The sequence below is a fragment of the Scleropages formosus genome, chromosome 22 (genome assembly GCF_900964775.1).
Source record: "Scleropages formosus chromosome 22, fSclFor1.1, whole genome shotgun sequence".
Taxonomy (NCBI): Eukaryota; Metazoa; Chordata; class Actinopteri; order Osteoglossiformes; family Osteoglossidae; genus Scleropages; species Scleropages formosus.
The window spans coordinates 1,388,212-1,414,953 of NC_041827.1; the positions used below are offsets into that span (position 1 = coordinate 1,388,212).

General features: G+C 42.5%; 1 protein-coding gene across 1 annotated transcript in view; it reads right to left on the minus strand.

Annotated features, from left to right (window-relative positions):
• The window catches only part of LOC108918247 (leucine-rich repeat-containing G-protein coupled receptor 6-like), a 35,455-nt gene extending 9,001 nt beyond the window's left edge, over nt 1-26,454 (minus strand). Inside the window, exons 1-12 of the mRNA XM_029247947.1 lie at nt 26,359-26,454; nt 25,586-25,752; nt 15,626-15,697; nt 10,273-10,344; nt 10,079-10,150; nt 8,533-8,748; nt 7,977-8,048; nt 5,062-5,130; nt 4,876-4,947; nt 4,146-4,217; nt 2,833-2,901; nt 73-689 (exon numbers count right to left, since the gene is read on the minus strand). Of these exons, the coding sequence (XP_029103780.1) occupies nt 73-689; nt 2,833-2,901; nt 4,146-4,217; nt 4,876-4,947; nt 5,062-5,130; nt 7,977-8,048; nt 8,533-8,748; nt 10,079-10,150; nt 10,273-10,344; nt 15,626-15,697; nt 25,586-25,752; nt 26,359-26,454 (1,666 nt within the window). The remainder of the gene's footprint in view (nt 1-72; nt 690-2,832; nt 2,902-4,145; nt 4,218-4,875; nt 4,948-5,061; nt 5,131-7,976; nt 8,049-8,532; nt 8,749-10,078; nt 10,151-10,272; nt 10,345-15,625; nt 15,698-25,585; nt 25,753-26,358) is intronic.
• Nucleotides 26,455-26,742: the final 288 nt, after the last annotated feature.

A 26,742-nucleotide genomic window follows, 5' to 3' on the forward strand; every position in this document is an offset into this window, starting at 1 on the left:
ATTTGCATTGCATGGGGAGCTTCCTGAAAGATGGTATGGAGTGACCACTGTAAGATGTCAGCTTCGTCATACCCATCGGTTTCAGGACCTCTGTCGGGTCAATATTGCCATACATCTGTCGGAAGGTATGGAGTGGGAGTGCATTCCCTTGTGCACCCGGATCTATTTTTATTTTCATGAGTTTTGACTTGTTGCAGCCAGGATATTTGATTTTAATTGTTGTATAGGCTTCATCTCGGGTGTGAACCTCTGTGCTGTGTATGTCTATGCTATGAAACTTTTCGGCAAATTCATCTTCGGAGCTTTCGGAGCTGTCATCGGTTGCCTTGGAGCAATCATTGCTTGCCCTCACAGCATCAACCTTCTTTGCACCCTTTTTCCTCCTGCCATCTCTCTTCTCAGGCCTGTTTCGTCTCTCATTACATTCTCTACCTTTTTCCGATTGACACATCTTCTTCCAATGCCCCTTCTTCCCACAGCCCTTGCACACATCCTTATACGCCAGGCATGCGCAGGGTTTGTGGTGTAGCCCACAACGGCCACATGGCTTTTTCATCCCGATGTGATCGATTTTCTTTTCCCGTAGAGTCTGTAACTGGCGGGTGCCGATGAAGTGCAGCTTCATGTTTTCTGCCTTCCATGAGCATGTCCTGAAGCGTGAAGCCTTTTTCTTTTCCCAACAGCTCTCTCTGCGGAAGTTATCCATGGGCGTGCTCATTATGACAAGTTCCACGATTCTCTCCTGCATTTCGTCCTCGGAGAGATCACCAGTTTGCTTGTGCTCGGGTTCTAGTGACGAACTCATCGGGGTTTCATTTTACCGCTGTCGATACTGCACTAAATCCGTGAATCCACTAATCCACTAATCTGTGAATCCTGAAGTTCACAGCAACCTAATTGCGTTTCAAATAACTCACATAATTTTTCGGGACGTTTCTGCTCGTCGTCAGTCAAGCCGGACACATTCAGTCTCCGTAGTCCTTCATCGCCGACCGCTATTTTAATCTTCCTCGCAACATCGGGACCGTTCGCGAAGCCATTATGATTATGATTATCCTCGCACACCAGCAACATCTTCTGCTTGAACAGCTTAAACGCTTCTGCGAGATCAACAGCATCCCACTGCATAACTGGATATCTCGACGCCATTTTTACGGGCGATTATTGCTGAGTGGCGACAGTAATATGAAGCGATTTCGGCTTGAATGCGCCGACGGCGGTGCACTTGACTTGCTGCCACGCGGGGTGAAGGACGGGAAAATGCCGTACTCACAGCCTACAACTAGCTGGTACCTCCGCTGGGACTGTGTATGTTCGCTGGTCCTTTCTATCACCGCTGCCACCATGTAGTGTTCTTGGGGTTATAAGACACTTCACGTTTAAGCTCCAACACAGACATTTCTTTAATACTGCGGGCGCCACCATGTTGGTTTTTTATTATACCAGAACGAGGCAATATGAAAGAAGAACCTCCCACTACAGTCCCCGGGTTGGCTTTAATTTTCTGTCATTTCTCTCCTAACCTTGGCACCAAAGCGTAAATGTGATGCAAGTGATGGTGATACATCAAAGAAAAGAGAAACGATCATGACTGAAAGTAAAATGGAAAAAAGCGATCGGAAAAAGGTGAAACGCCAACAAACATTGGAAAAGCGAACATTAAACTTTCTTTAATGTTTTGCACTCGTGCACACAAACACACACACTCTCTCTCACTCTCTTGGCTACAAAAGACACTTCTTCCCAGTTGCAGAATCTCACTCCAGACACTCCCCCCCAGCACGTTCTCTCAAACCTCCCCCTCTCTGCTCTTCCAAGTCCTGTCCCCCACTATTCCCCAATCCCGTTCCAGGTCTTTCTGATAACGACCACCCGCCCTGTCCCTCGACCACGATTTTGGATCCTTGCCTCTGTCAGTTTGCCGATCGACCAACCATACACCTGTCCCCAATCACGAGAACATGTCTAGTCCTTTGATTTTAAATAAACGATCTTGCACTTGGGTCCAACCTCCTTGTCTTTTGTTCATCATGAGAGTAGTAACATTTATTATCTCATTCTATGTCTCTCGCTATAATAAATACAGTAGCTACATTTACTGTATTACTATTATTATTGTGGAAAAAGGGAGTGTGGTGGTGCAGTGGGTTGGGCCGGGTCCTGCTCTCCAGTGGGTCTGGGGTTCGAGTCCCGCTTGGGGTGCCTTGCAACGGACTGGCGTCCCATCCTGGTTGTGTCCCCTCCTCCTCCGGCCTTACGCCCTGTGTTGCTGGGTAGGCTCCGCGACCCCGTATGGGACAAGCGGTTCAGAAAATGTGTGTGTGTTTTTTATTATTATTGTTATCATTATCATTATATCATTACATTGTACTATTTTCATTATTACTGTATTGTTATATTAAAGATGTTTTAGTGTATCCAGAACTGTTTAATGTTTTTTATGCATAGGAAAATACATGATATACTAAGACAAACATTTGACCAACTGACATCAGACACGAACGGTACCTGACTGTTCCGACTTAGTACAGCTCCGACTTAAAGACAGACTGAGGAGCTGAACTTGTTCGTAATCCAGGGACTGCCTGTATACCGTAGAACTTAGTACATCCAGAGCTAGTTAGAGTGGCCTTCATAGCTGTGAAAACATTAACATTGAAGAACCCACATGAAACCTCTCACTTCTGCCACAACTGATGCTGCCATGCTGTTTCTGAACTTGGGCCCTAACACTGTCACAGTTTTTGTGGTAGAAGTTTACAGCAGGCTGTGCTATGAGCTGTGCGAAAGGGGAGAGTGACAGTATGAGAGTACCGAACAAAAGAAACTTACAGAATTTCCAGGCTTGTGGTGCCGATGAGATTGGGAAATTCTTCTATTTCTTTTGCTCCATTCAAGGACCTGAAACAGGGAGATGTCTCATTGGGATACTGCAGGGGGAATTTTGTCAAGGTACAGCAAAAATAGTGATCGTATAGCCATGGTGGCAGAAGTGCACTTGGATCATGCACAGAAAACATATTTCCTTCAGTCTAGTGGAAACACTCTTTCTCTCATGCTGTTTTCTTAAGAATTCAAAAGAAATAAATTAAAAGGAAATAAAGAATGATCCAGGAGCCATAAAGAAAGGTATTTATTCAGTATTCAATACCTACACTTGTGACTTACTTTACTGCGGAGAAGGTAATGCTTTAGTTAAACACCTGGATTTGAGACTCTTAGGTCATGTCTCATGAGGAATTCCTTGACTAAATTTTTTTTTTAGGGAAAACACAACTAAACTTCTTTCCAAATCATGCAAAAAGTAGTCTCCTGCAGCAAATAGTGTGTATACAGTATCTTGTAGAATGATCACACTTGGCCTTTTGGAACAAGAGATTTAGAAACCCCCTCGTAGTAAGCAGATATGAAAAAACTTGGAAGAGAAATAAAAAAGGCGGAAGGCAGATCCCATATTCAGATGACACAGAAGAAAGGAGGCTCGTATGGTAGCAGTGTTATTATTTATTCAGCTCATATCTTTTAGTTTGACAAAATAAGTGCTCATGAGATCACACGATTTCAGTGAGGTGCTGACAATCCAGGATGATACTATATGTGACAGCTGAGGTAAAATCAACCAAGGACTGGACTAAGACAGGATTGTTTAACAAAAGAAAGTTCAAGAAAGCAAGACACACCATCTTAAGAGCAATGTTGAAGAAGTGATGGTTGGTAACACAGTGAGGGTCTAAAGGTTATGAGCAACACAGAAGAAGCTTTCAGAGAGCCTCAGAGTAGAGGGTGTAGTGGTTAGAGTTGCTTTCTCTGTCCTGAAGGGTTGCAGGTTAGAATGCCCCTTCCTGCTGTGATGTCCTGGAGCAGTGTGCTTAATCTCAGCTGCTCCAGTAAAAATTACCACACTGAAAAAATGGGTAAATCATTGGAAGTAGCTCAAGAAAAGCATGAGTTAAGTGATTAAATTTAAATGTAACTAGATATGAGTGTTTGAAAACCAGACATACACAGATGTGTTAAAGATGGAGACTGTCTGAAAATTTGCACTTCCAATTCTTTGAAAAAATTTTATTCTTGCTTTTTGACCAGGCTACATAAAACAAGGCATATTTAAATCACAACCCATCATTCAGTACTAGGATACTCACAGTGTATGAAGCTTTGGTAGGTACTGGAAGGTGGAGGGCCCCACATAGTCGATGGGATTGCCATAGATATTGCTGGGAAGGAAAAATTAACAAACTCAAATCAACGAACCATGAAAACCAAAAATATGAAATGTATGTGTTAAACACGAAAGTTATTACATTTATCAGTTTAACAAATGCTTTTCTCCAGAGCAACATCTAACAAACTATGTAGTGTTATCAGCCCACACACCTTATTCACCAAGGTGACTTACACTGCTAGATACCCTACTTACAATGGGTCACTCATCCATACATCAGTGAAACACACTCTCTCTGTCACTCACACACTATAGGTGAACCTGAACAGCATGTCTTTGGACTGTTGGAGGAAACCAGAGCACCTAGAGGAAACCCACGCAAACATGGGGAGAACATGCAGACTCGACACAGACTGAGCGGGGAACAAACCCACATCCTTTCGCACCACCGATGACTTGCTGTGCCACCGTGTTGCCATAAGTTATACCTTTGTGTTATATGACTGTGGTGCTACAAAATGGTATTTGATCTTAAATGTGATCCAAGCAACTAATGATGAAGTCCTTGGCATTAGCTGATACTGGCGTTGAGTCAGAACTGACCCGAGTTTGACTTAGTTTGTTGTTACGGTTGTCATGTAATGACACAAAGTTGTAAGCGCCTGGGGCTGTTGAGAAGAGCCTGATTCTCTGGAGAGAAGAGGACTTACATGGTGTGTAAGAACATGTTCCCTGCAAAGGCCTCTTCTGGGATGGCCCTGATCTTGTTATTGTGAAGTCCTCTGTGGAAGGTAAAGTTCAGAGCTTTCAAACTGAAAAAAGTGTGTGGAAAAATGACATATCCCAGACCTCCCCCACCATCTTTTTCTGACTTGGCACTGAGAGTCCATACTCACAGTTCCCGAAGTTTGGCCAGTGTCTTGACCGCCACAGGGATCTCGTGTAGGGCGTTGTGGTTCATATCTCTGAATGAAATGGAGAGAGGCCACTTTCACTAGTCTCCATCTGGGAGTTTGGGGTCTCTGACTATTCACCATGTCCTCCCATTTAGAGTAACTTCTTATCCAATTGTGAGCAGGCATAAGGCTTAACGTGGGTACACCTTAGATGGGAGGCCATTCTGTTACAGGCCCTCACACACAATGACAATGACTCACAGGAGCAACTAAGATACATCACCTAAACTGAAATATATGAGAATGAGAACATGCAAATTTGACACAGACAGAGACAGATTTAAAAGTCAGCAGTGGTTACTTTTAGCTAACCGAGTCACATTTATTTACCCATTTATACATCTGGGTAATTTTACTGGAACAACATAAGTCAGTACCTTATTTAAGAGTGCTACAGATGAGTGAGATTCAAAACTACAATCTTTCAAGTCCAAAGGAGGCAGAGATGAGCGCCTGTTTATGGAACAACCACTACCTGCTGCATCACCATATCGACCACAGTCCCCAGTATACAAATATATGAAATATTAGTGTGTGTAATCCTGTATAATTGCTGGAAAAATCCCTGCTCTTTCTCACTGGAAAATACTGATTCTTGAACTCCCTATGAAATTGTTTGGAAATGTTTTGTTAAGACTTGATTCCTACGCAGTTTTATTGCTTTACCTTAGTTGTAATATAGTACACTTGGTCTTCCTTAACTTGTGATTCATAGATCCCTTATTGTGCAAAAGTGCATTTAATAGCCTAATTAGCAAAGTGCAAAGGGAAGGAATTAATATCCATCCAAACAACTGCATTTGTTGTGGTTAGAAAAGCTCATTTACAGGTGCAAATATATTGCGATTATGGAGAAATTACCGTGTTTTTTTCTAAAGCTTCCATTGTTTCACTCATTATGGTCTAGCCTTAACCTTTCTTTCATGGAGAACTGTAACTGATTACACTGCCATGTTAAAAGAGGCAATTATGAGGAGGGTGTTTTGATATGAATGAGTGCTTTCCTCCACAGCACCTTTAAAAAAAAGGAAATTGAATTAACACCTAATAAATTTTAAAAAAATCAATTCGGTAAACAGATTTAAAAAAACCCATGAAAATATTGTAATGTGAACTTGAATATCAGTGTATTTGTCTTCACTCCTGCTCTCAACATGCGGCTCAGTGTAGCTGGTTACGTAGCTGGTTACAGAGCTGAAACTGTGACCTGAACCGCCAAGGAAGGTGTAAACCTCCAGGGAAGAAAGCTGGAACCCTCACTTTGGTGAAGAAATGAGAGTCAGAATGTCTCGACCCCTCAAGCCGATTTCCAGAAATTAGAATAACCTTTGAAGAAATTTTTCAGACTGATAAAAATATGACTTCCTTTACCAACATTTTCCTTTAATTATAAAATGATTTAATAGCGTGGCTTTGCAGAACTGGAGCTTAGGGGTTCACATACTTTGTGCTGTGCTGGACTGCAGCTACACACATGAGAACATGTGTCCTGTGTACTTAATCACACTTAAGCAGTGTGTGAAGCCATGCATAACTCCAAAACTAGCAAAAACAATTTTTGTGCTCCAGGGGTCTCAAAAATGCACATGTAAAGCTTTAATTTTTCACAGAACTTCCAAGGCTCTTAAGATTGCGACCCCCCAGCCCACCCCACCGCACCGCACCCCAGCTCCTTAGCTTCCTGTTGGCTAAATTGATTTCATGTCACGTTTCTGGTTTCAGGGTGTTTTATGACAATTATCTTCCCACATAAGCACACATGTTCACACAAGCATTCATGCATCGCATCCGGAGAACGCATTTTAACAGTCAGCGAAGGGTGAGAAGATCCAAACCAATGAAGGACTGCGGTGCAGTCACATACCGCTTACATTAATTAGAGGTGCCTAATCAGAGCAGTATCGTACTTATTTTTACACACACACACACACACACACACACACATTTTCAGAACTGCTTGTCCCATACGGGGTCGCGAGGAACCGGAGCCTACCTGGTAACACAGGGCGTAAGGCCGGAGGGAGAGGGGACACACCCAGGACGAGTACTTATTTTTAATATACAGGAAATGATTGCGTTTTCATGGTAGTCCCATACATGAGCATCCTTTTTCTTTCTGATCTTAACACACACAGATATGCTTGCTGGGTTAATTTTGTCACACTGCTATGCAGCACATTATGAGATTGGCAGATGTGAATATTAAATATAATACATATGCCATGTTGGATGGGAGAACATACAACTAAATGAATAACATATGAGGATGGTAGCTGATTTAGCACTTCTCATTATTTGCCAGTTACAGTGAGTACTGCTTTTACCTCACTGCACCTGGGGGCTTTAGTTTGAATCAGGGGTTCGATCCCTGCTTGGTGTGCACAGTGTTTATGTGGGTTTCCTGGCACCCAGGAAGGCAATGCTAAATCACTTCTGTTCTCCCCCAGACCCTGGAAACCATCTGAGTGCTTCCTAAGAAGTGACTTTGACCTAATTGGACCTAACCTGTTACTTAGAGTGTAAATTTACATGTCTTCCACACACACACACACACACACACACACACACATTTTCAGAACCGCTTGTCCCATATGGGGTCGCGGGGAACCGGAGCCTACCCGGTAACACAGGGCGTAAGGCCGGGGGGGGGGGGGCGACACACCCAGGACGGGACACCAGTCCGTCACAAAGTACTCCAAGCGGGACTCGAGCCCCAGACCCACCGGAGAGCAGGACCAGGGCCAACCCCTGTGCCACTGCGCCACCACGCCCCCCCATGTCTTCTACATTTCCAAAAAGATTTTTATTATACCAACCTGTTCAGACTGCTTACATCGTCAGATGTTTGTACTTACAAGATCTCTAAACTGCGTAGACCTTTGAAGCAGGACAATTCCAGACTTTGGATTTTGTTGTTCTGTAGGTGGCTAAATGTAGAAAGATTTATAAAGTTAGACAGAATTAAGAATACATGTTTGCCAGATTTGATCATACTACATACACAGACACACATTGTCTGAAACTGCTTATCCCAAGCGGGATCGCAGTGAGCCGGAGCCCAACCTGGCAACACAGGGCATAAGGCTGGAGGGAGGGGACACACCCAGGATAGGACACCAGTCTGTCACAAGGCACCCCAAGTGGGATTTGAACCCCAGCCCCACCAGAGAGCATGCCCCAGCCAAACCTGCTGCTCCACTGCGCCCCCCAGTCGTAGTGTATCTTGTCCAAATTTCCAAATATATGAATGTAATTTAGTGCTACTAAATGTTGCTACTACTTCAGAGAAACTGCTTAAATTCCACCAGGAAACCCCAAACATGGCAGTGTAAATATACTAGATCACTGGGACCCATCAAGGCCTTTCCCGTGGTTTTCCTGGAGTTTGATGGGAGGCTGGAAAACACTCACAGTACCACCAGGCTGGAGAGGTTGTGAAAGGCGGCGCTAGGAATGTGGGTGATGCCGTTCATGGCCAATGTCAGGGCCTGCAGTGAGGGTAGATGGGCCAGCGAGTGCACAGGAACCTCCGTCAACGCGTTGTCATCGAGCCACAAGTGCCGCAGAGATCGTAGGCCTAAGAAGGCCCTGTCAGGGACCATGGGGATCAGGTTGGCATCCAAGCGCCTGTCAGGAGATAGCAGCAGAGCTACAGTACCTGGGTAAGACCCATACCTTATGTCTGTACCCTGTGCCTTATAATGACTCTGGAAGGAGTCTCTGACATCTTACACATTTGGCTGTTTTGTTCCCGAGAGTAATTCAAGGTTACACACATCAGCTTTACACTATCATTTCAGCATGAACATCCTCCTTGAAATCAGACATCATTATTATTTGATGTAATTTGGATAGTAATTTAGTGTGTACACGGAGGGGAAAGTTATTTTACACTGAGGAGTCAGTCTAATTGATTGGGCTCCAGGGGAATGTGGTACTTCTGCGAAAATGAGACAGTACTTGGTGTTGTTAAGTGGCAAAACATTTGAGAATGGGAAGGTATCACTTTCCATGTGCAGAGCAGAGACTTGTTAGGAATGGGTTCTTCTGGAAACATTTCCAAACCCTTGAGTTCTACTGTCTCTTCATAAATTTTATGTGCCTGTCTTAGCCCTGACTTTGACTTGGCAGATGTCTTAACGCATAAAGGTGATGTAGTGAGAGTAGAAATTATTGTCCGTACACCCAGTCAACAGGGCTGTTTAAAAATGAGCAATTTACGCCATCTGATTTAGAACCGTGTACTGCTGGGACGGCACAGAGTTGCAATCCTAAAGGGAACCTAAATCAAACTACCTTCTGGTTCTTAGTAGAGCTTCAACACTTCTTTAAAGCAATAACTTAGCAGTCTTTGCATTCTACGTGCAGAAAAGTGAGTTGTGTTTTATGCAGAACAGCAACAACCCCTTGAAACTTTCTAGGTCTTGGCAGAATATAGGTCTCTAAAGGAAATGGAATTCAAAGTTCAGGCAGATTCCATCTTGGAGACCTGTCACATATTGCCTGTTTTATGGTCACCTGTGCGTCATGAATTACAAATCCCATGTTGCCATGCAACAGAAATCTAATAAAAGCTTCTGAAGTTCTACTGGACTTGTCGGTAGTTGGACTTCTGTGTGACATCAGGCCAAGTGTTTTCTCCCTGCCTGATCAAAGCAATGAGGAGTACAATTAATTAGCATGGGATTGTGGAGCAAAATATGTTATTTATTATATATAACAATGAGAACACTTTTCTCTTGTCATGACACATGCATCTCTATAATTTAGCAATGAGTTTTCATGTGAATTTCACATATGCACACATGGTGCATCTGGTAGTTGAGGTGTATCGCCACTTCAGTTCTCACAGTTTTCTAGTTGTACTCCTTAACTTTGTTCTTCTGTTGAGTAGATCTATCCGCATGTAGAGTTTTCCATGCAGGATAAGGCTCTAGCAGGTCGAAATGTGACTTACAGGGAGAGCAGGTTGGGCAGGTCCCACACAGCTGCACTGGGAAGACGCTCTAACTGGTTGTTTTGCAACATGCTGCAAAGAAGGAATGAAAGTCAAATCTCCATGAAGGATTGCATGCATCATTGTCACTGGATTCAGTTATTTCAGTTTGTGTGTGTGTGTGGGAGTCAGAGAGACTGAACTTGGACACTCACAGGACTCTTAGATTGTAGAGGCCATCAAAGGCCAGTCCAGGGATGTGTCTCAGCTGGTTGCCCGACAGTCGCCTGTAGTGAGCAAAGGTGCAGCACCAGAGAGATAGGGTCACGACGTTGTACATTTTACAAGGTTTCTTCAGCGCTCACCTTTCTGGAGATTATAGTTGTTCTCTGTTTCTTACTCTGTGTTCCACACATTCATCACCAGTGCTAGTGTGACTAGGCAAATTCTTGTATTTGATAAAGCTCAGTGTTGAGTATACATGGATACATTGAAAACTGTGTTCTTCCTGACGCAAACAGCACTTTACTGAGTTTGACTCTATTCAAATTGAGTTATAATGGCAGGCAGTCGGTCTAATACCAAAGATCATTTCAAAATATGCAGTTAAAGAATTTCTAAGCCATGATATGAGCTAGCTCAATAGTTGAGAGGATTTAGCTAAATTGTCAGCTGAAACTTAATTTCTGTGTGGTGTTTGACCACAGTGGGGTGTGATGGCACAGTGGGCTTGGCCTGTGCCTCCTCTCTGGTGGGTCTAGGGTTCAAGCCCCTCTTAGGGTGCCTTGTGACAGACTGACATCCTGTCCTGGGTATGAACCCTCCCCCTCCATCCTCACACCCTGTGCCATCTGGCTGGGCCCTGGCTTGCTGTGACCCTGCTCAGGATGAGTGGCTTCAATTGGTGTGTTTGTGTATGTTCTGTATGTATGTATTTATTTGACCATTGTCTGGAGTTCTATGAAGTGTGCTGGAGTTCAGTGCAGGTGTTCAACCACTTTGGTTCACTTTGACTCTTCATTGCTTTAAATTAGTAAAACATATCAAAGAAGGGAGCAGGGCACCGCAAGTGAGCACCAACACCAGTGTTGCTCTGGCCAGGGTTCTTTTTTTTTTGCTTTAACAAAACTGAGTGTCTGTGTTTGGGGCAGAAGGAAATTTTTTTTTACATTGAAACTAGTGGTAATGAGATGAGAAGTCACCATTAGAATTAGGTTGGGGAAGACTGTACTTTGATGGTTCAGGACTACACTAAAGTTCTATGGCTCTTATTGTATGGAGAGCAACTCCATGTTAAACTGTTTGACACCTCCTATCTGAAAATTTATTAAAGCAGTTTAGGAAATTGGCTGCATTCAGTGGTAACAACACCTCTTTTGCAACTTGAAACTAACACTGTAATATTGTAGAAGTGACTTTGAATCCAGCTGCAACCCTAGAAACCAGACAGATGCTATATTGTATCAACTGCAAAGTGCCAAAATGTTAAACCGTTGACTCTAAGCAACCCGAGAGCCCCAGCACAAGGCAATTATAATCCATAGCCTTATTTGATCATGGTTTAAGTTATGAACAGTGCAGTGTTGGCTTACTTTTTACTGCAGGCTGCTTCTGGAGCTCTGGCAGAGGTGCAGAAGTCAGGGAAAAATGCCAAAGATCAAGGTATTCCTTTTACAGCCACTAATACAAACCCCATGGAGGCATTTCTTTGGCTTTGCAGGTCTCTGTGCTTCAAACATATCTACTGTGCATCATATTTCTTCACTAGAAAATTTAGTGAAAGAAAATGAAAGAGGAAATTAAAAAAGAACAAACTATAAGGTTCCTCGACAAATTGACCTTTAATCTCTGGAAAAGTTATGTTTTGAGCTCCATGATAATTTGAATGAATTTTGGACAATCCGTTACCATTTTGGAAATTATGAAAACGGCATATTACCACTCCTGCTAAATTCTGTAACCTTTTGCCCTCCAGTTATATTGTAATCACCCACATTACCATGAGTTTGTGTGGGAAAATGTGTTTATTGTAAATAGTTTAATTATGAGTAAAATGTAATTGCGTTTAACTGTTGTGGAAACTTTTGGAGAATATAAGGGGTTGACTGTGTTTGCCAGTGGGAAGGGGAGAAAGTATGAGGGGTGTCAAGTAGGCTGGGAAGGCTGGCTTGAGGTGCAGGTCCTTGAGAAAAAGGTGTCCTTCTACCAATAGCATTATTTCCCTGTGTGCTGGTGTTCTAATAAATGTTTGTAATGAATGCTGTCCACGGGGCGTGGTGGTGGGTTGAACCGGGTCCTGGTCTCCAGTGGGTCTGTGGTTTGAGTCCCGCTTGGGGTGCCTTGCGATGGACTGGCATCTCATCCTGGGTGTGTCCCCTTCCCCTCCAGCCTTACGCCCTGTGTTGCCGGGTTAGGCTCTGGTTCCCTGCGACCTCGTGTGGGACAAGCAGGTCAGAAAGTGTGTGTGTGTGTGTGTGTGTGTCCTTCTTCGTACCATCTGAACCCAGTGTGCTACAATATTATAAATCCGTGTATACTTGCTCTCTAGCAGGTCTGGGGTTCGAGTCCTGCTTGGGGTGCCTTGCAGCGGACTGGTGTCCCATCTTGGGTGTGTCCCCTCCCCCTCCGGCCCTGTGCCCTGCCCTGTCAGGCTAAGCTCCAGCTCACCGCAGCCCCACTCAGGACAAGCAGTTTCACCCAGTGTGTGTGTGAATATGTACACCGTATACTGTTTTTTTCTCTAGTTGCTGTGGCCCAGTTCTGTTAACTTAAGGAATGTATTACAATTACATTTAACATAGAAAAGTTACCATGGTAGTTTCATCAAAAATTTCTAGATTTTGCACAAAACGACCTCATCTTCAATATCATCACATTTTGATCTAGTGGAAGTGAATTACTATCAGATCAAGAATGCGTCTTGTATGAGCAGGACACGCATCTGTATTTGTATCATCATCATCATCATCATCAACATCATCGTCGTCATCATCATCTTCTTATTATTATTCTTCCTCCTCCTCATCATCATCATCACCACACAGCTCAGTCAGAGGCTAACTGATAGCAATCACATTGTGCATAATGTTGTCTTATTACAGATTGAGTCTTACAGATAAGAAAAAGGATAAATAAAGTCATATTACTGTGGCTACCACATCATCACATGAGGAAAAAACTCCTTGAGGAAGGGCCAGGCTAATAATTTCTTTCTATATTATTCATTTGTGTGGTTTGTCGGAAAAGCAGAGTACTATTTGTTATGTGCACAGCAGACTTTTTAATTGTCTGGTTCCTTTCCAGGAATGGCTCTGAGACTGTGATAGATCACTAACCCTATCAAAGACGTCACAGAGGACAGAACCCACTAATCCTTGATTGGAGCTATGCATCAAATTTGGGAATTTCTGAGAAACAGCAATGATCAGCAGACTAAAGGAGGAATTTCTTCTGAAGCTTACATTTGTCCTCTGTATTTGTAGGCCTGCATTTAATAATAATAAAATGTAAGAATCATTGTTTTAAATATATTATTATAAATGCGATATAATAATAATAGAAAGGCTGTCTTATCGAACAAGACATGCAACAAATTACCCCCAGCAGCAAGCAGTACCAACAGCAGCTGGAGCTCAGGTAGTGCTAATGTGATCCATGCGGACTACAGGGCTCACAGAGATGCCTCTTAGGGAGTCTGAGATGTGCCAACCAGCAGGGCGCACACACACACACACACATTTTCTGAACCGCTTGTCCCATATGGGGTCACGGGGAACCGGAGTTCACCCGGCAACACAGGGCGTAAGGCCGGAGGGGGAGGGGACACACCCAGGACAGGACGCCAGTCCGTCGCAAGGCACCCCAAGCGGGACTCGAACTCCAGACCCACTGGAGAGCAGGACCCGGTCCAACCCACTGTGCCACTGCGCCCCCACCAGCAGGGCATTCTTTAGCTTTTTACCTTTGCTCTCTGTCATTTTGTAGCATGCTGCCAACTTGGTTTTACTCAGCAAAACACGGGGTGGGTTAACACTATAGAAAGTGTGTGGTTGGTTTACATCTTATGTTTGAAGTACTCATATAACAGTAAAATACTCAAATAGCATTACTGTATATTAATGCATAATCTCTTTTTTTTTGAGTGGAACCTATTATACAGACCACACACACACACACACATTTTCAGAACCGCTTGTCCCATACGGGGTCACGGGGAACCGGAGCCTACCCGGGAACACAGGGGCGTAAGGCCAGAGGGGGAGGGAACACACCCAGGACAGGACGCCAGTCCGTCGCAAGGCACCCCAAGCGGGACTCGAACTCCAGACCCATTGGAGAGCAGGACCCGGTCCAACCCACTGTGCCACTGCGCCCCCACCAGCAGGGCATTCTTTAGCTTTTTACCTTTGCTCTCTGTCATTTTGTAGCATGCTGCCAACTTGGTTTTACTCAGCAAAACACGGGGTGGGTTAACACTATAGAAAGTGTGTGGTTGGTTTACATCTTATGTTTGAAGTACTCATATAACAGTAAAATACTCAAATAGCATTACTGTATATTAATGCATAATCTCTTTTTTTTTGAGTGGAACCTATTATACAGACCATGTAATCAAAAATGCAAAACAGTGAGTAAAGAGAGAACATCGTTCTGCAGTGAAATTTTTCCTTTTATGCTTATAAATATCCCATTAGAGGAGTAATGAACAACCACAGATCAAAGTACTTAATTTTTGGGTCAAATTCCAATTTTCTCATTTCAGTTTTTTAAGATGGTCTGACACATCAAAAATAATCACTCTGGAATATCATTTTTGGAGGTCTTACAAAGGAACATTTCCCTAAATTCTAAAATGTTACAGCATGGAATGTGCTGTTAAAGTAGTTAAAAATAATCCTTTGTCCAGACTTTTGTGTACAGCTGATTTTGATAAAAATGTACATCCATAATGGCCCAGAAGAGACATTAAACACAACTGGAGCCAAGACCCTTGTAGTGTATGAGAGTAGAAGCCCTATCAACTGGACAGTGAAAACATCCAAATTGCTTTTCTGCCTTTAGATTTTCACGATGAGGGAAGCAGATGAGGTGGTTTAACTGACTGAATTGTTTTTCTTGGACTGGAGCTTTTTTCATGCACTGGGCAGTATTTGGTGGATCCAACAGATTTATCAGACTGGATAGGAAGAAACCTCCAGCAATTGCCTTCATATGTTCCTATTCGCAGGCGTTATTTTCTCTCTTTTAAAGGACCTTTTGGAATATGTTTTCACAGTTTTTTGGCAAAACTGGTGACCCAGCGCAAGTGAAAGCTCATCCAGCTGGTACCTATGTTAGTGAGGGCAAACAGTTACTGCACTCACATCCTCTGGAATTGCCCCAGAATGCATTTCATATCACCACAGCATCGGCCGGTGAAACCATGGTCTCTTGAGAACATTCCAGGATTATTTTCATGGACCCCCTCAACATTCGGAGAAGAAGAAGGAAGTGAAAGGCAATAATTTTGAGTGAAAAAGCACGTTAACAGACACTGTGGAAGAGTGCAGTGCTGCTCGCTGTACTCACAGTTCCTCCAAGCGGTGCAGGCTCTTGAATGCTTTTGGCTGGAGTTCACTGATGTTGTTTGTGCTGAGATCCCTGTAGGAAATGTGATCAAAGCAGAGATTGTGTTATACCTCCTTTATTGGTTTAGATGTTGCACGTAAAATGGAGTCAAACATTTGTGAAAGCCATAATGTAACAGACTGCGTAGAGTGAAGCTCTGATGTGCTGCAGCAGCTCAGTGTTGCTCAAGTGATGGACAGCAGGTGGTTTGAGGGTTCAAGAGATGAGCTTGTAACTGATCTTATGACTTTAAGGATGGTATGTGACAAGTATTTTTTTTTTGATAAATTATTTTCTCAGAGGGGGTGTGGTGGTGCAGTGGTGCAGTGGGTTGGACCACAGTCCTGCTCTCCGGTGGGTCTGGGGTTTGAGTCCCGCTTGGGGTGCCTTGTGGCGGACTGGCATCCTGTCCTGGGTGTGTCCCCCTCCCCCTTTGGCCGTACGTCCTGTGTTACCGGGTAGGCTCTGGTTCCCCGTGACCCTGTATGGGACAAGCAGTTCTGAAAATATGTGTGTGTGTGTGTGTGTGTGTGTGTGTGTGTGTGTGTGTGTGTGTGTGTGTGTGTGTGTGTGTGTGTGTGTGTATATTTTCTCAGAGGGGGCGCAGTGGGTTGGACCGGGTCCTGCTCTCTGGTGGGTCTGGGGTTCGAGTCCTGCTTGGGGTGCCTTGCGACAGACTGGTGTCTTGTCCTGGGTGTGTTTCCTCCCCCTCCAGCCTTATGCCCTGAGTTGCCGGGTTAGGCTCCTGCTCCCCGTGACCCCATATGGGACAAGCAGTTCAGATGATGTGTGTGTGCGTGTATTTTCTCAGACTAAGCAACACAGGAACTGCACTTTGTGTGAAATGTCACCCCCGCTAGAATTATTTATTCTAAACATTTAGCTGATGCTTTTTTTCCAAAGCAATTTTCAACATTAAGATGCTTACATTTGTACAGCTGGATAATTTTAGTGGAGGAATTCAGAGTAAGTGCCTTGCTAAGAGGTAATGCAGCCTGAGATAACAGCCAAACCTTTGGTCCAAAGTCAACAGCTCTACCCAAGATGCTACCAGCTATCATGATGCAGCGAAAGCATATAATATATAATAATATGTCTAATATATGTCTATGCTACATTTTATGTGAAATTAATGTTTTCCGATATGAACCTATGGATGGATCTTCCACAAATGAATTGAACTGATTTAAACAAAATCGTGCAAAAATCATAATTAAATTATTACTTAAATCTGTTGTTACAGATAATCACTTGTGTTCATCTACATAATGTTAGCTGCTATGATTCAGAAAAGACTTGTTTGAACATTGTGTAACATCTTTATGGTGGTGTTTGTGTTCCTTAGAGGCTTGTGCCATTCATCACATTATCATGACTTGTCAGCTGCATCTGTTTCAAATGGAAGAACAAAAACAGTATTTTTGGAGCTCAACGACTTCTTAACTGTCACCACAATGTCTGAGTCACTCTGAATGTAGTTGTTTTTGGTGGCTGTGGTGTTGCAAAAAGCCATGAACTCTTTCTACTTTCTTTCTTTACTCATAGGACATGGTCTCAGTAACCAGGTCCCTTAAACAGAAGATCAAGCGGACTAGCAGTCAAAGAAGTGGTCAGTTACCTAAGCCGAAAATGATGTGATATGAGTACCTACACACTGATTTATTGGTCCCACAGATATGCTTTTGTCACCAATTGATATTTCCACTTCTTTGGTAGGTAAGGCTGAAAGACCTCCCCCACAGCATATAGGTGGAAAGAAAATATTATAGATGCAGGCTGATATCTGGAACTAGGCAGGAATATTGTGCTAGATGTGTGGTCATGCACATCTGTGTGTAAGTGCAACCATTACGTATGCATGGAATCACTCTGTTCTGTAAAGTGTTAATTCAATATATTAATGTTTTTTTCTTTGATATGGCCTCCATATAACATTAAACTTGCTTTTAACCCTTGAACAGCAATTTGTCTACAAGAACACAATAACTGAGTGTGACAACACAAACCCCATGACCCTAGTTTGTCAAAAAAAATAAATAAATAAGATTAAAGGGCTTGAATGTTTAGGGAAGTAATTTATTGACCTTTTTAAGAAGGCTCAACATTGTCTTCAGTGAAGGATCTTGTGTTCAATTGTAAAGCACATTTTGGGGGACCTTGTGTTTTCTATTAATGCTTAAAAGCCTGAGAGTACTGTTGGGGTCAAAAACATCTCCAGCATCCACTGGTACTCAGTGGGTTAGAAAAGATCCTTTAATTCCAGGATAAAGCATTTTTATAGAACTAAATCCTTATTTGAAGGATTCTCAGAATATATGCAATTGCATGATATTGAGTTTACTTAACTTTTATTTATGGGATCATCAAAAATAATAGCTTAGAAAAAACATGGAAAACATAAATAAAAAAGTGTCTGCTGACTTTATGGAGTTGTATCTTTTAATATTTCAATTAAAGAGACAAATTGTTATTTCCAGCAGAGCAATGATATTTTTGCTACTCCAATTCCAGTTCTTTATGCACAGCCTAGGAGTAAAAGCCTCAAAACCTGAGAAACCCATAAGGTTTCCTTGCAGTCAGAGCAAATGATGTTTGACCAAAGAAGGAATTTCATTCTGAACCGTGGAAAATGGAGGTCAACAAAATAGTTTTTTATTTACCAATTTTTTAGTTATGCTTCTTTAATTTGAGTCCTCATCTAAAAAAATCTCATTGGTCTGACATAGTTTCACTGTGAAATGAGCAGTCTGGTATTGGTTTGTGTGGGTGTATCCCAAAAACTGAAATTACTATAATTTTGACTATTTTGTAAACTTTGTCAGGTTGACTTTTGAAGAAAAAAAACAGCACAGAGGAGGTCAGAGGAAGACTTAAAACATGCCATGGATACCGAACACGGGAGTCTTAAGATGGCTTTCCAGGGCAGTCTGTAGTTATAGCTGCTCCCTCTGACATGTATTCTGAATGTTTTACAATGTCAAAATTAGGGAAAACTCCAAATTGTCCTGCGGGCATGTCAGTCATGGATTTAAAAACAACTATTCTACTTATCTAAAAGTGTGAATTTTACATGTATTCACTTAGCAGAATCTTTTCTCCAAAGCAACTTTCAGCAAACTCTATGTAGTGTTATCAGCTCAGACACCTTATTCACCAAGGTGACTTACACTGCTAGATACGCTACTTACAATGGGTCACTCATCCATACATCAGTGGAACACACTCTCTCTGTAATTCACACACCATGGTGGAACCTGAACAGCATGTCTTTGGATTGTGGGAGGAAACCAGAGCACCCGCATGCAAACTCCACACAGACTGAGCAGGAATCAAGCCCACACTCTGTCACACCACCCAGGCACTGTGAGACAGCAACACTACTCACTGTGCCACCACGCTATCCCCAAAAAAAAAAAATTGGCTTCAAAGGTGACTGGTTCAATTCCCATCTCATGCTGTAGTACCCTTCAGCAAGATACACACACACACACACACACACACACACACACACACTTTCAGAACCACTTGTCCCATACAGGGTCACAGGGAACCAGAGCCTACCCAGCAACACAGGGCATAAGACCGGAGCAGGAAGGGGACACACCCAGGACAGGACACCAGTCCACCACCCCAAGCGGGATTCAAACCCCAGACCCACTGGAGAGCAAGACTGTGGTCCAACCCACTGCACCACTGCGCCACTGCACCCCCTTCAGCAAGATACTTACCCTAAAATTGCACTGTTAAAAATTGCGCACCTGGCCAAATGGATGAATAGCTGTAAGCTTGCAAATACAACCTTAATATTGTAAGTTGCTTTGGAGCAAAGTCTCAGCTAAATGAGTAAATATGATGTAAATGCATAACTCTCTGCACACACAGTCAGCTTTGGGTCTGCTGTCTGCGCATCCAGCAGTGCAACAACTTAGCCCTAAAAGTATGATTTCATATCTGTTTTCAATGCATTCCATTCTCCCGATCTCTTCTTCCACTGCAAAATTCATCAGAGAAATTCATCGGGAGCACCTGAAACTTTTCATCTCTCTCCATCTTTGCTGCCACACTATGAACCCGTGACCAGTGAAATGGAAGCAACGCAAATCGGTTTGTACTCATTTTTTTGTTTATTCAAATAAAGAATGGAGCACATAGCTAAAAGTTTGGGCCAGGGATCATGGAAGTTCAGTAAAAGTTACTTCTTCATTCCAGGGAGGAAGTGAGCTAATACACAGTAGAGTAGAAGAATAAATCCCTCAGGTAAATGTCTTAAACAGATGTAACCTTTTGTATACACAATAAAATCTATCCAGCCACCCACCCCCCGTCCTTGCTTTCCCCCAGAGCCGTGTTCTTCATGAAATGACACAAAGAATGAGACAAAGTACAATTTAGAAACTGGAAGGTGTGTCTAAGAGTTTTCAAGTTTTTTCATAATGGGTAACAATGAAGGCAAGTCTCAAGAAGGTCCATTAGTGACTGCATTATAAATACAGTCTCACACAGCCTTTCATCCAATACAATGGGAAGCAGATGCTCAGATTCTCGAGGAGACAGAGGAAACTCTTGACCTGGGGCAGGTCTGATGTCACTCCGAATGCAGTAGAAAAGACAGCTAGACAGGCATCAGACTTAACATTACCTAATAAATTCTTGGTAATCGCTGAGGAACAGGTAGGGGGGGGCAGGGGTATAGGGGTATGTGCTTTGGCGTTTGACAAAGGCACAAAGTTCAGTTCCTATTCAGTTCCTGCTCCTAAATCATTCACACATACATTACAGTCAACCTTTCCGAACTTCACATCAATCCCTGTAAGTTATGAATACATAACTGAATCAACATGTCAAACTAGATTAGGTTCCTTTGGTAGCTGCTTTATTTTGATTTTTTCCTTCAGTGTAATGCTTTTTTTGGCAATTAAAGGGTCATTAGGCTAATAGTTATTTGAAGGAGGTGTCCAAAATGAGGTGCCAAAACAAACCACGTGGAGAGCAGGGTATTAACTGGATAATAAATGCTTACTGACGGTATGGGGCTCTTATTTGTTAGTGGTGTAATATCTGCATTAGTTACAATAAGTCTTACGTTTAAGTGAAATGGGTCCCTTTTGAACTAGGTCCCTTTTGAACACTTTACTTCCTCACTCAGCACAGTTACATTCACATACTGTTAGGGTTTCACAAAGAAGATGAAATCAAAAAAATGAAAATCCGTTGTCTCTTGATTCTGTGTTCAACGCTCTGTATCACTCTGTGAGAATAATAAATAAATAACAGTAACAGTGAATAATAAACTGAATTGAATTGAATAAAATGCAAGGAAGAGACAGATATCATCACTGGTCACATATGCCCCATTACTTATAGCACCGAACCAGAAGTCATTGACATTTATCTGACACTTTTCTCTAAAGCAACTTACAGTGTTAAGCTGCTTACAGTTATTTACCTATTCTTACAGTTTTACTGGAGCAATTCAGTGTAAGTATATTGTTCAATGGAACTACAGCTGGAGTGGGATTGAAACCTGCAGTCTTTAGGTCCAAAAGCAGTACCTCTAACCACTATACTACCAGCTGCCTCATATTAGCTGATATCTGTAATGACAGACAGGTAACTTTGATCAACATCTTCTCTTGGGCTGATTTTAGTGCTACTAAAAATCAAATCCAATGTCAGCTGCAATGTTGCAGTGCAAATCCAAATCACTGATGCAAACCTTGAAAAACCTTATTCTGACATCAATTTTCCTTCAGAGGTGTTTTTTTCATAAGTTCTGCTGAAACTTTGGAGTGTTTCAGCTACCTGTCCTCAAAGGGAATGAATGCTTTGCCAAACATCATTTTAACACTAACTTCTCACCACGTACTTATGAATATGACTTATGTAAAGTGCGCCAATAGGGAGAAAACCTGGTTCAGAAATGTACTGTCACTGGTATAGATATCTTGGTTGGCCTGAAATGAAACGGAAAGCTTATTGGCTCCTGCTCTATGAGAAATGAAGAATAAAAGAAATATTTTAGCAGCTCTTGAACTTGATTTATTCCCCAATAATTCAGACTTTTTAATGGTACTAATTTTTGTCATTATATTGATTATGTTGAAGACACATGGTGAAACAATCATTGCAGAATTTGTTTTCAAATGACTTTTTTGAGGCTTGATGTATTTATTTTTTGTGTGTTTCTGCTGCATTTCTGTTGTATTCTACTATAGAAACCTATTCACTTCTACTGATGAGTTTATCGCAGTAGAAAATTGAATATGAGCACAAGCCTTTCGGCCTGAAAAGTTTAGAAAAATCCACCTTTGCCTAAGATATGTGACATTTCAGTAGTTAGTACAGTTAATATGTAATACACTGCACTAATTCCATTTTATTTTTATTAGTGCTAAACCACTATCAGATTCAAATGATTGTCTGTCAGTGCAACTAGAGGTGTATCAGTTCACGCAGGTCACACAGCTGTGTAAACGTACCTGTCTTAATGCTTCAGCGTGAAAAATGAAAGGCCATCATAATTCTAAGGTTTGTCTAGAAGCACCTTCAGTTAAGCACTATGTAGCATCACTTTGACCAGCTGGGCCTTTGGGCTTCCCCTCAGTTCATTGTAGTTGAGCCTGCCTTCCGCAGTCCCCGTAAAGACATCGAACACCATGAAGACTGTGGTCCACTTGGGGAAAAGCAGAGGGATGTACCCTGTCAGCTGCGGAAGGGCAAGCACACCTAATGCAATGCCATTTTTAAGGTGCCGCTGAATGCCTATAATGTGGATTTCTTTCTTTTATATTTTTATTTTTACTTGCTTCTACATCTATTGGATGTTTGGTCCAAGCTTGCTTAAGGTAAGAATAGTAAATATGATCAATCTCTGGAGACAGCTGTCACAGCCACTTTGTCATGTCCAAAGTTCTGCCTAGGTGTGAAGAATTTCGGATCGTTGCGTTTATGTTTTACAGAGGACCTTCAGTAAAGATCTGGCCCAAAGGACAGACTAATGTATCTGTAGGTACAGTCAAGTATTTCAAATGGCTCTGTGATTCAGAACCCTGTGCCAGTCCCCCAGTGACATCTGGCATGTATCAGTACTGCTCACACACTGCTCTTCTGCCAAGTGCATTTATCCGAGTGTGTCTCTATGTATTGTGTATTTGCTAAAATCCTTTTGATTTTTGGACACTCGTACGAGATGACTGTGTGGACTAGCCAAGGACGTGGTCATGTGTTTTGAGCAAAGACAACAGCTGTGAAGCATGTCTTTCCACCCCATTTGGTCAGTCAGCCTGCAGTGTGAGTCTCTCGGTGCCATTCTTGGTCTCCACAGTGCAGGCCCAAGGGCTACATTTGGCAGAGATTCTCTAAAGCTGCTCCTGCAGGGATCACACTTTGTTTTCGGAAACTGGCTCTGTTTTCTGACAGCCTTCGAAGCCACTCCTCTGCCAGGATCAATAAAGCTCTGCTTAATCATATCCATGAAGGGGCTAAAGTGTAGCCTAACAGCGCTGAACCAGCAAACAGCAGAGTGCTGGGAAAATCAGAGGTGTTCCTGCCACAAGACACAACAACGCCCATAAAATGCAACACAAATTTTGTTCATTCTGTGTCCAACAATATTCAGATTTAGAAAAAAAACCTCCTCCAACCCTCTGTCCCTTGCTGATGGACCACAGCAGAACACAGTTGGACTCTCTGCTGCCAAAAGGACAATGGGGCCTGGTACTGGTTTCATTTCTTTAGTTCCTTAGTTTTTTCCTCAGCTGATAGCAACAGAAAACTAGTTTGGTTGCATTATGTAAGAGTTCATCGTTAATAGTAAATAAATGGATAAGTGTATTATTAGCAGACGCTGCTGGTCATATCAACCCTATAGAATAAGATATAAAGTCACGTAGTAGACACAGAGACAAACCAAAATAGTACAGTACAAGTCATGTAGTTTGGATCCATCAGATCCATTTCAAATGCTGCGAGGCCTGTAAACAATTAATGTTTTAAGGCCTAGCAAAGAACATGATGCTGTAACTCTGAAAATGGCATTCAAATTTTTCATCTAATTATTAACATAATTTTGGGAAAACGTCACATCCAAGGATTAAATGTTAGGGAAAAGGTAGGTTGTGTTGGCAAAGGTTTTAGATTTGAGTATTAGGTGCTTCATCAGTCTGTTGTGTAGGTAAAATTGAAACTGTCTATTCCCAAGGGTCTTATAAACTTTCGGGAGGTGTGTGGACAACAATATACTTTCAGAATGTTCCTCTTTCAAGTTTTGTCTGCTGAAAATCCTCTGTACTAATGAACAGGCAAAACCGTTTATGTGCCTTAAAATCCTCAGTCTTGAACTTGACTTTCCCTCTTCAGGTTTGTTTTCACCTACTACATTATATTCCCCATTGATCAGTGAACTGCTGTGAACAACAGTGTCAGCCAAAACAACACACTTGATGTAATGTCTGCGCAAAACCCAGCAGGTCTGTGACTTGTATCTGAAACATTTGTCATTCATGCAGGACAGATGTTCTCCTTCCAGAGTCTGAATCCATGATTCTCCCCTGTGACCACTTCATGTCAAGGCTAGTTGCTGTTACCTTTTCTTATTGACACCTTGAATTACTGTTCTGTCCTAAGAGCTCCTTCCAATGGCTTTAGTGGCTTATACTGGTCAGTGGGAAGGATCCTAACAAGCACATTGTCAACATGTTTGTTCCAAGTTTTGTCAGAGGTGTTGAAGTCCTGATTACTGCTGTGTGTATTTCTTTGCCCACCGGCCATCTCCAGCACTCACATAGGCAAGGAAAGGGGGTTTGGAACCCCTTTCTCATATTATGGACCAAAGCACCGCCTCCCTACTCTAAGATGCAGCAGATGGTGCTTTCACAACATCATTGGATTCGTTGATTCCCTTGATGAGCTGTTTGCTAAAGGGAACTAAGTCACCTTCACTGAAACTATCTAAAACTGTCAACACTTTCCCCCTTTGGCTCCAACCTTAGATGTGTGTATTTTTGCATACGGCCTTGTGAGAGTGATTGTGTGTGCTTGCATGCTTGTGTGCATACAGTGTGTGTGTTTGCTTCTGGTGGCTCTTTACACCGGGCTGTGGTCTGGGGAAATGGTAAAGGCACTGTGACTGAATGACTATGTTCACTGTCTTTTTCTATGCGTGAAAATGAGTGTCAACAGTTACTGACCTGAAAACCAGGCTGGAGCACATTTATATCTAGCTCTTTTCATTTGAATGTGTCTTTTCCACTCACATCATTTTCAACTCTGAACTCAAAAGCGCAGTAAATAAAGTTGAATTATTACTGTGATTTTTTTAATCAGTTTCAGAAGCTCCTGAGTATCAGTTGACTGAGTACACCACTAGTCGTCCCCAGTCTTCACCCTTTTTGTAAGTACTGTTTTTATTACTCTTTTTTAAATGACTGAATTCTGTGTTGCTGGCAGATACTGTGCTAATGTAAATCCATTCTTTTTTATGCACTTGTGTTTAAATAAAATGAGAATGAAGATGAGAAAGGAAATTTTGAATTAGAAGAAATATGGTTGTTTGTTAAATCACCTTAATATAATAAAGGTCAAAGTAATTTGAAAGTGCTCTTATCACCTAATTTTATACACATTTGGTTTCCCGACTTCTGTCCTTCAAGAAACACTCTCTGCTTTCTATCTATTGTATGCAACATGTCAATACAAGATAATACAATGGCCCATCTGGCAAACACTGAGATCCACATTTTCAGGAGTGGAGAGTCACAGTACCACACAGAACTAACAGATTTTTATTAGATTGTACTTTGTTACTGAAATGAGTTACTGTAAAATAATGTCAGTAGAGATATGGGGGCAGGACATGTAATTAAAAACAACATCTCTCGAAATCATACATTTCTCTGTGGTCAGTAGTCTTTGGATACTCACAGGATGGAGGTATGAGAGCTGAGGCAAGGGGGAACGGCAGTCAGTCGGCGCTCAGAGCAGTCCACGAGTAGCAAGGCACTGTCCATCTCGCACTGGCACACCGATGGGCAAAGCAGCTTGGATGGGGTGAGCGCTGATATTCCATTACCGAGGGAGGTGCTACAGAACTGTAGCAGTGAACACACCAGGAGCAGGTTTCTCATCTTCACAAAGTCCTCGAAATGAAGAAGATGGCAAAGCTGAAGAGCTTGAGGTCTTCAGATGAACTGATGAAGTGACATGAACTCAAAGACTCAGAGGCTTTGCAAGTGACATGAAATGAAAGATCTTAGTCGAGCTGAACTAGGCTGCTGTGGTCACAAGAACCTGAGGAGCTCTGGTTGTGAGAAATGGAAGGCCTAGAGATGAGATGAACTTGAAGAAACAGACAGGCAGAAAGCAAGATTAATTAGGAGGTCTTAGATGATGAACTGGGAAGACCGAGAGATAAGATGAACTCAACAAGCCAGACAGAAGATGAACTGGACAGCTGGAGGTGACACAAACTGAGACACACGATGAACTGCTAGCGCTTGAGGTGAGGTGAACTCAAGGTACTGGAGGAGCTTGAAGAGCTGGCGGAGACTGAAGTTTAGAATGAACGCACCTCTCCCTCTCTCCCTGTACTCCTCTTTCATTCTACGTCAAACATTACGTATATCTCACTCTCTCCTTTTCTCCCTCGCCCTCCCTCTCTTCCTTCTCTTGGCTGGGCACCCCCTAAAGTGAGTCACCCTGTGAGGAGGGGTTTCAGAGTTCCTGCTCAGGGTAGCCCCGTTGCCCTTCTCTTGTCGGTCCGCCTCTTCTTTCACCCCCTGCTTCCCCACCATCCTTTGCTTCCTGGAGACACTCACCTAAATGCAGGCTAACAGAGCCCATGAGCCAGAGAAGGCTGAGCCACACAAATCAGACCATGTTGACTACAAGTGACGATGACTGGCGGTGGGGACCGGGAGGGGGTACCCGTTAACGTTCTCACTAATTATTATCTGGTATTGTTTTGTTTCACTGAGCTCTGGCAAATACTGTACCAGTTATACATCATTGTGCAATTTCTTTTTATGTCACTTCTCATTGTTTCAGACCTTTCTTCCTTTCCACAGCCTTATGAAGTTTGT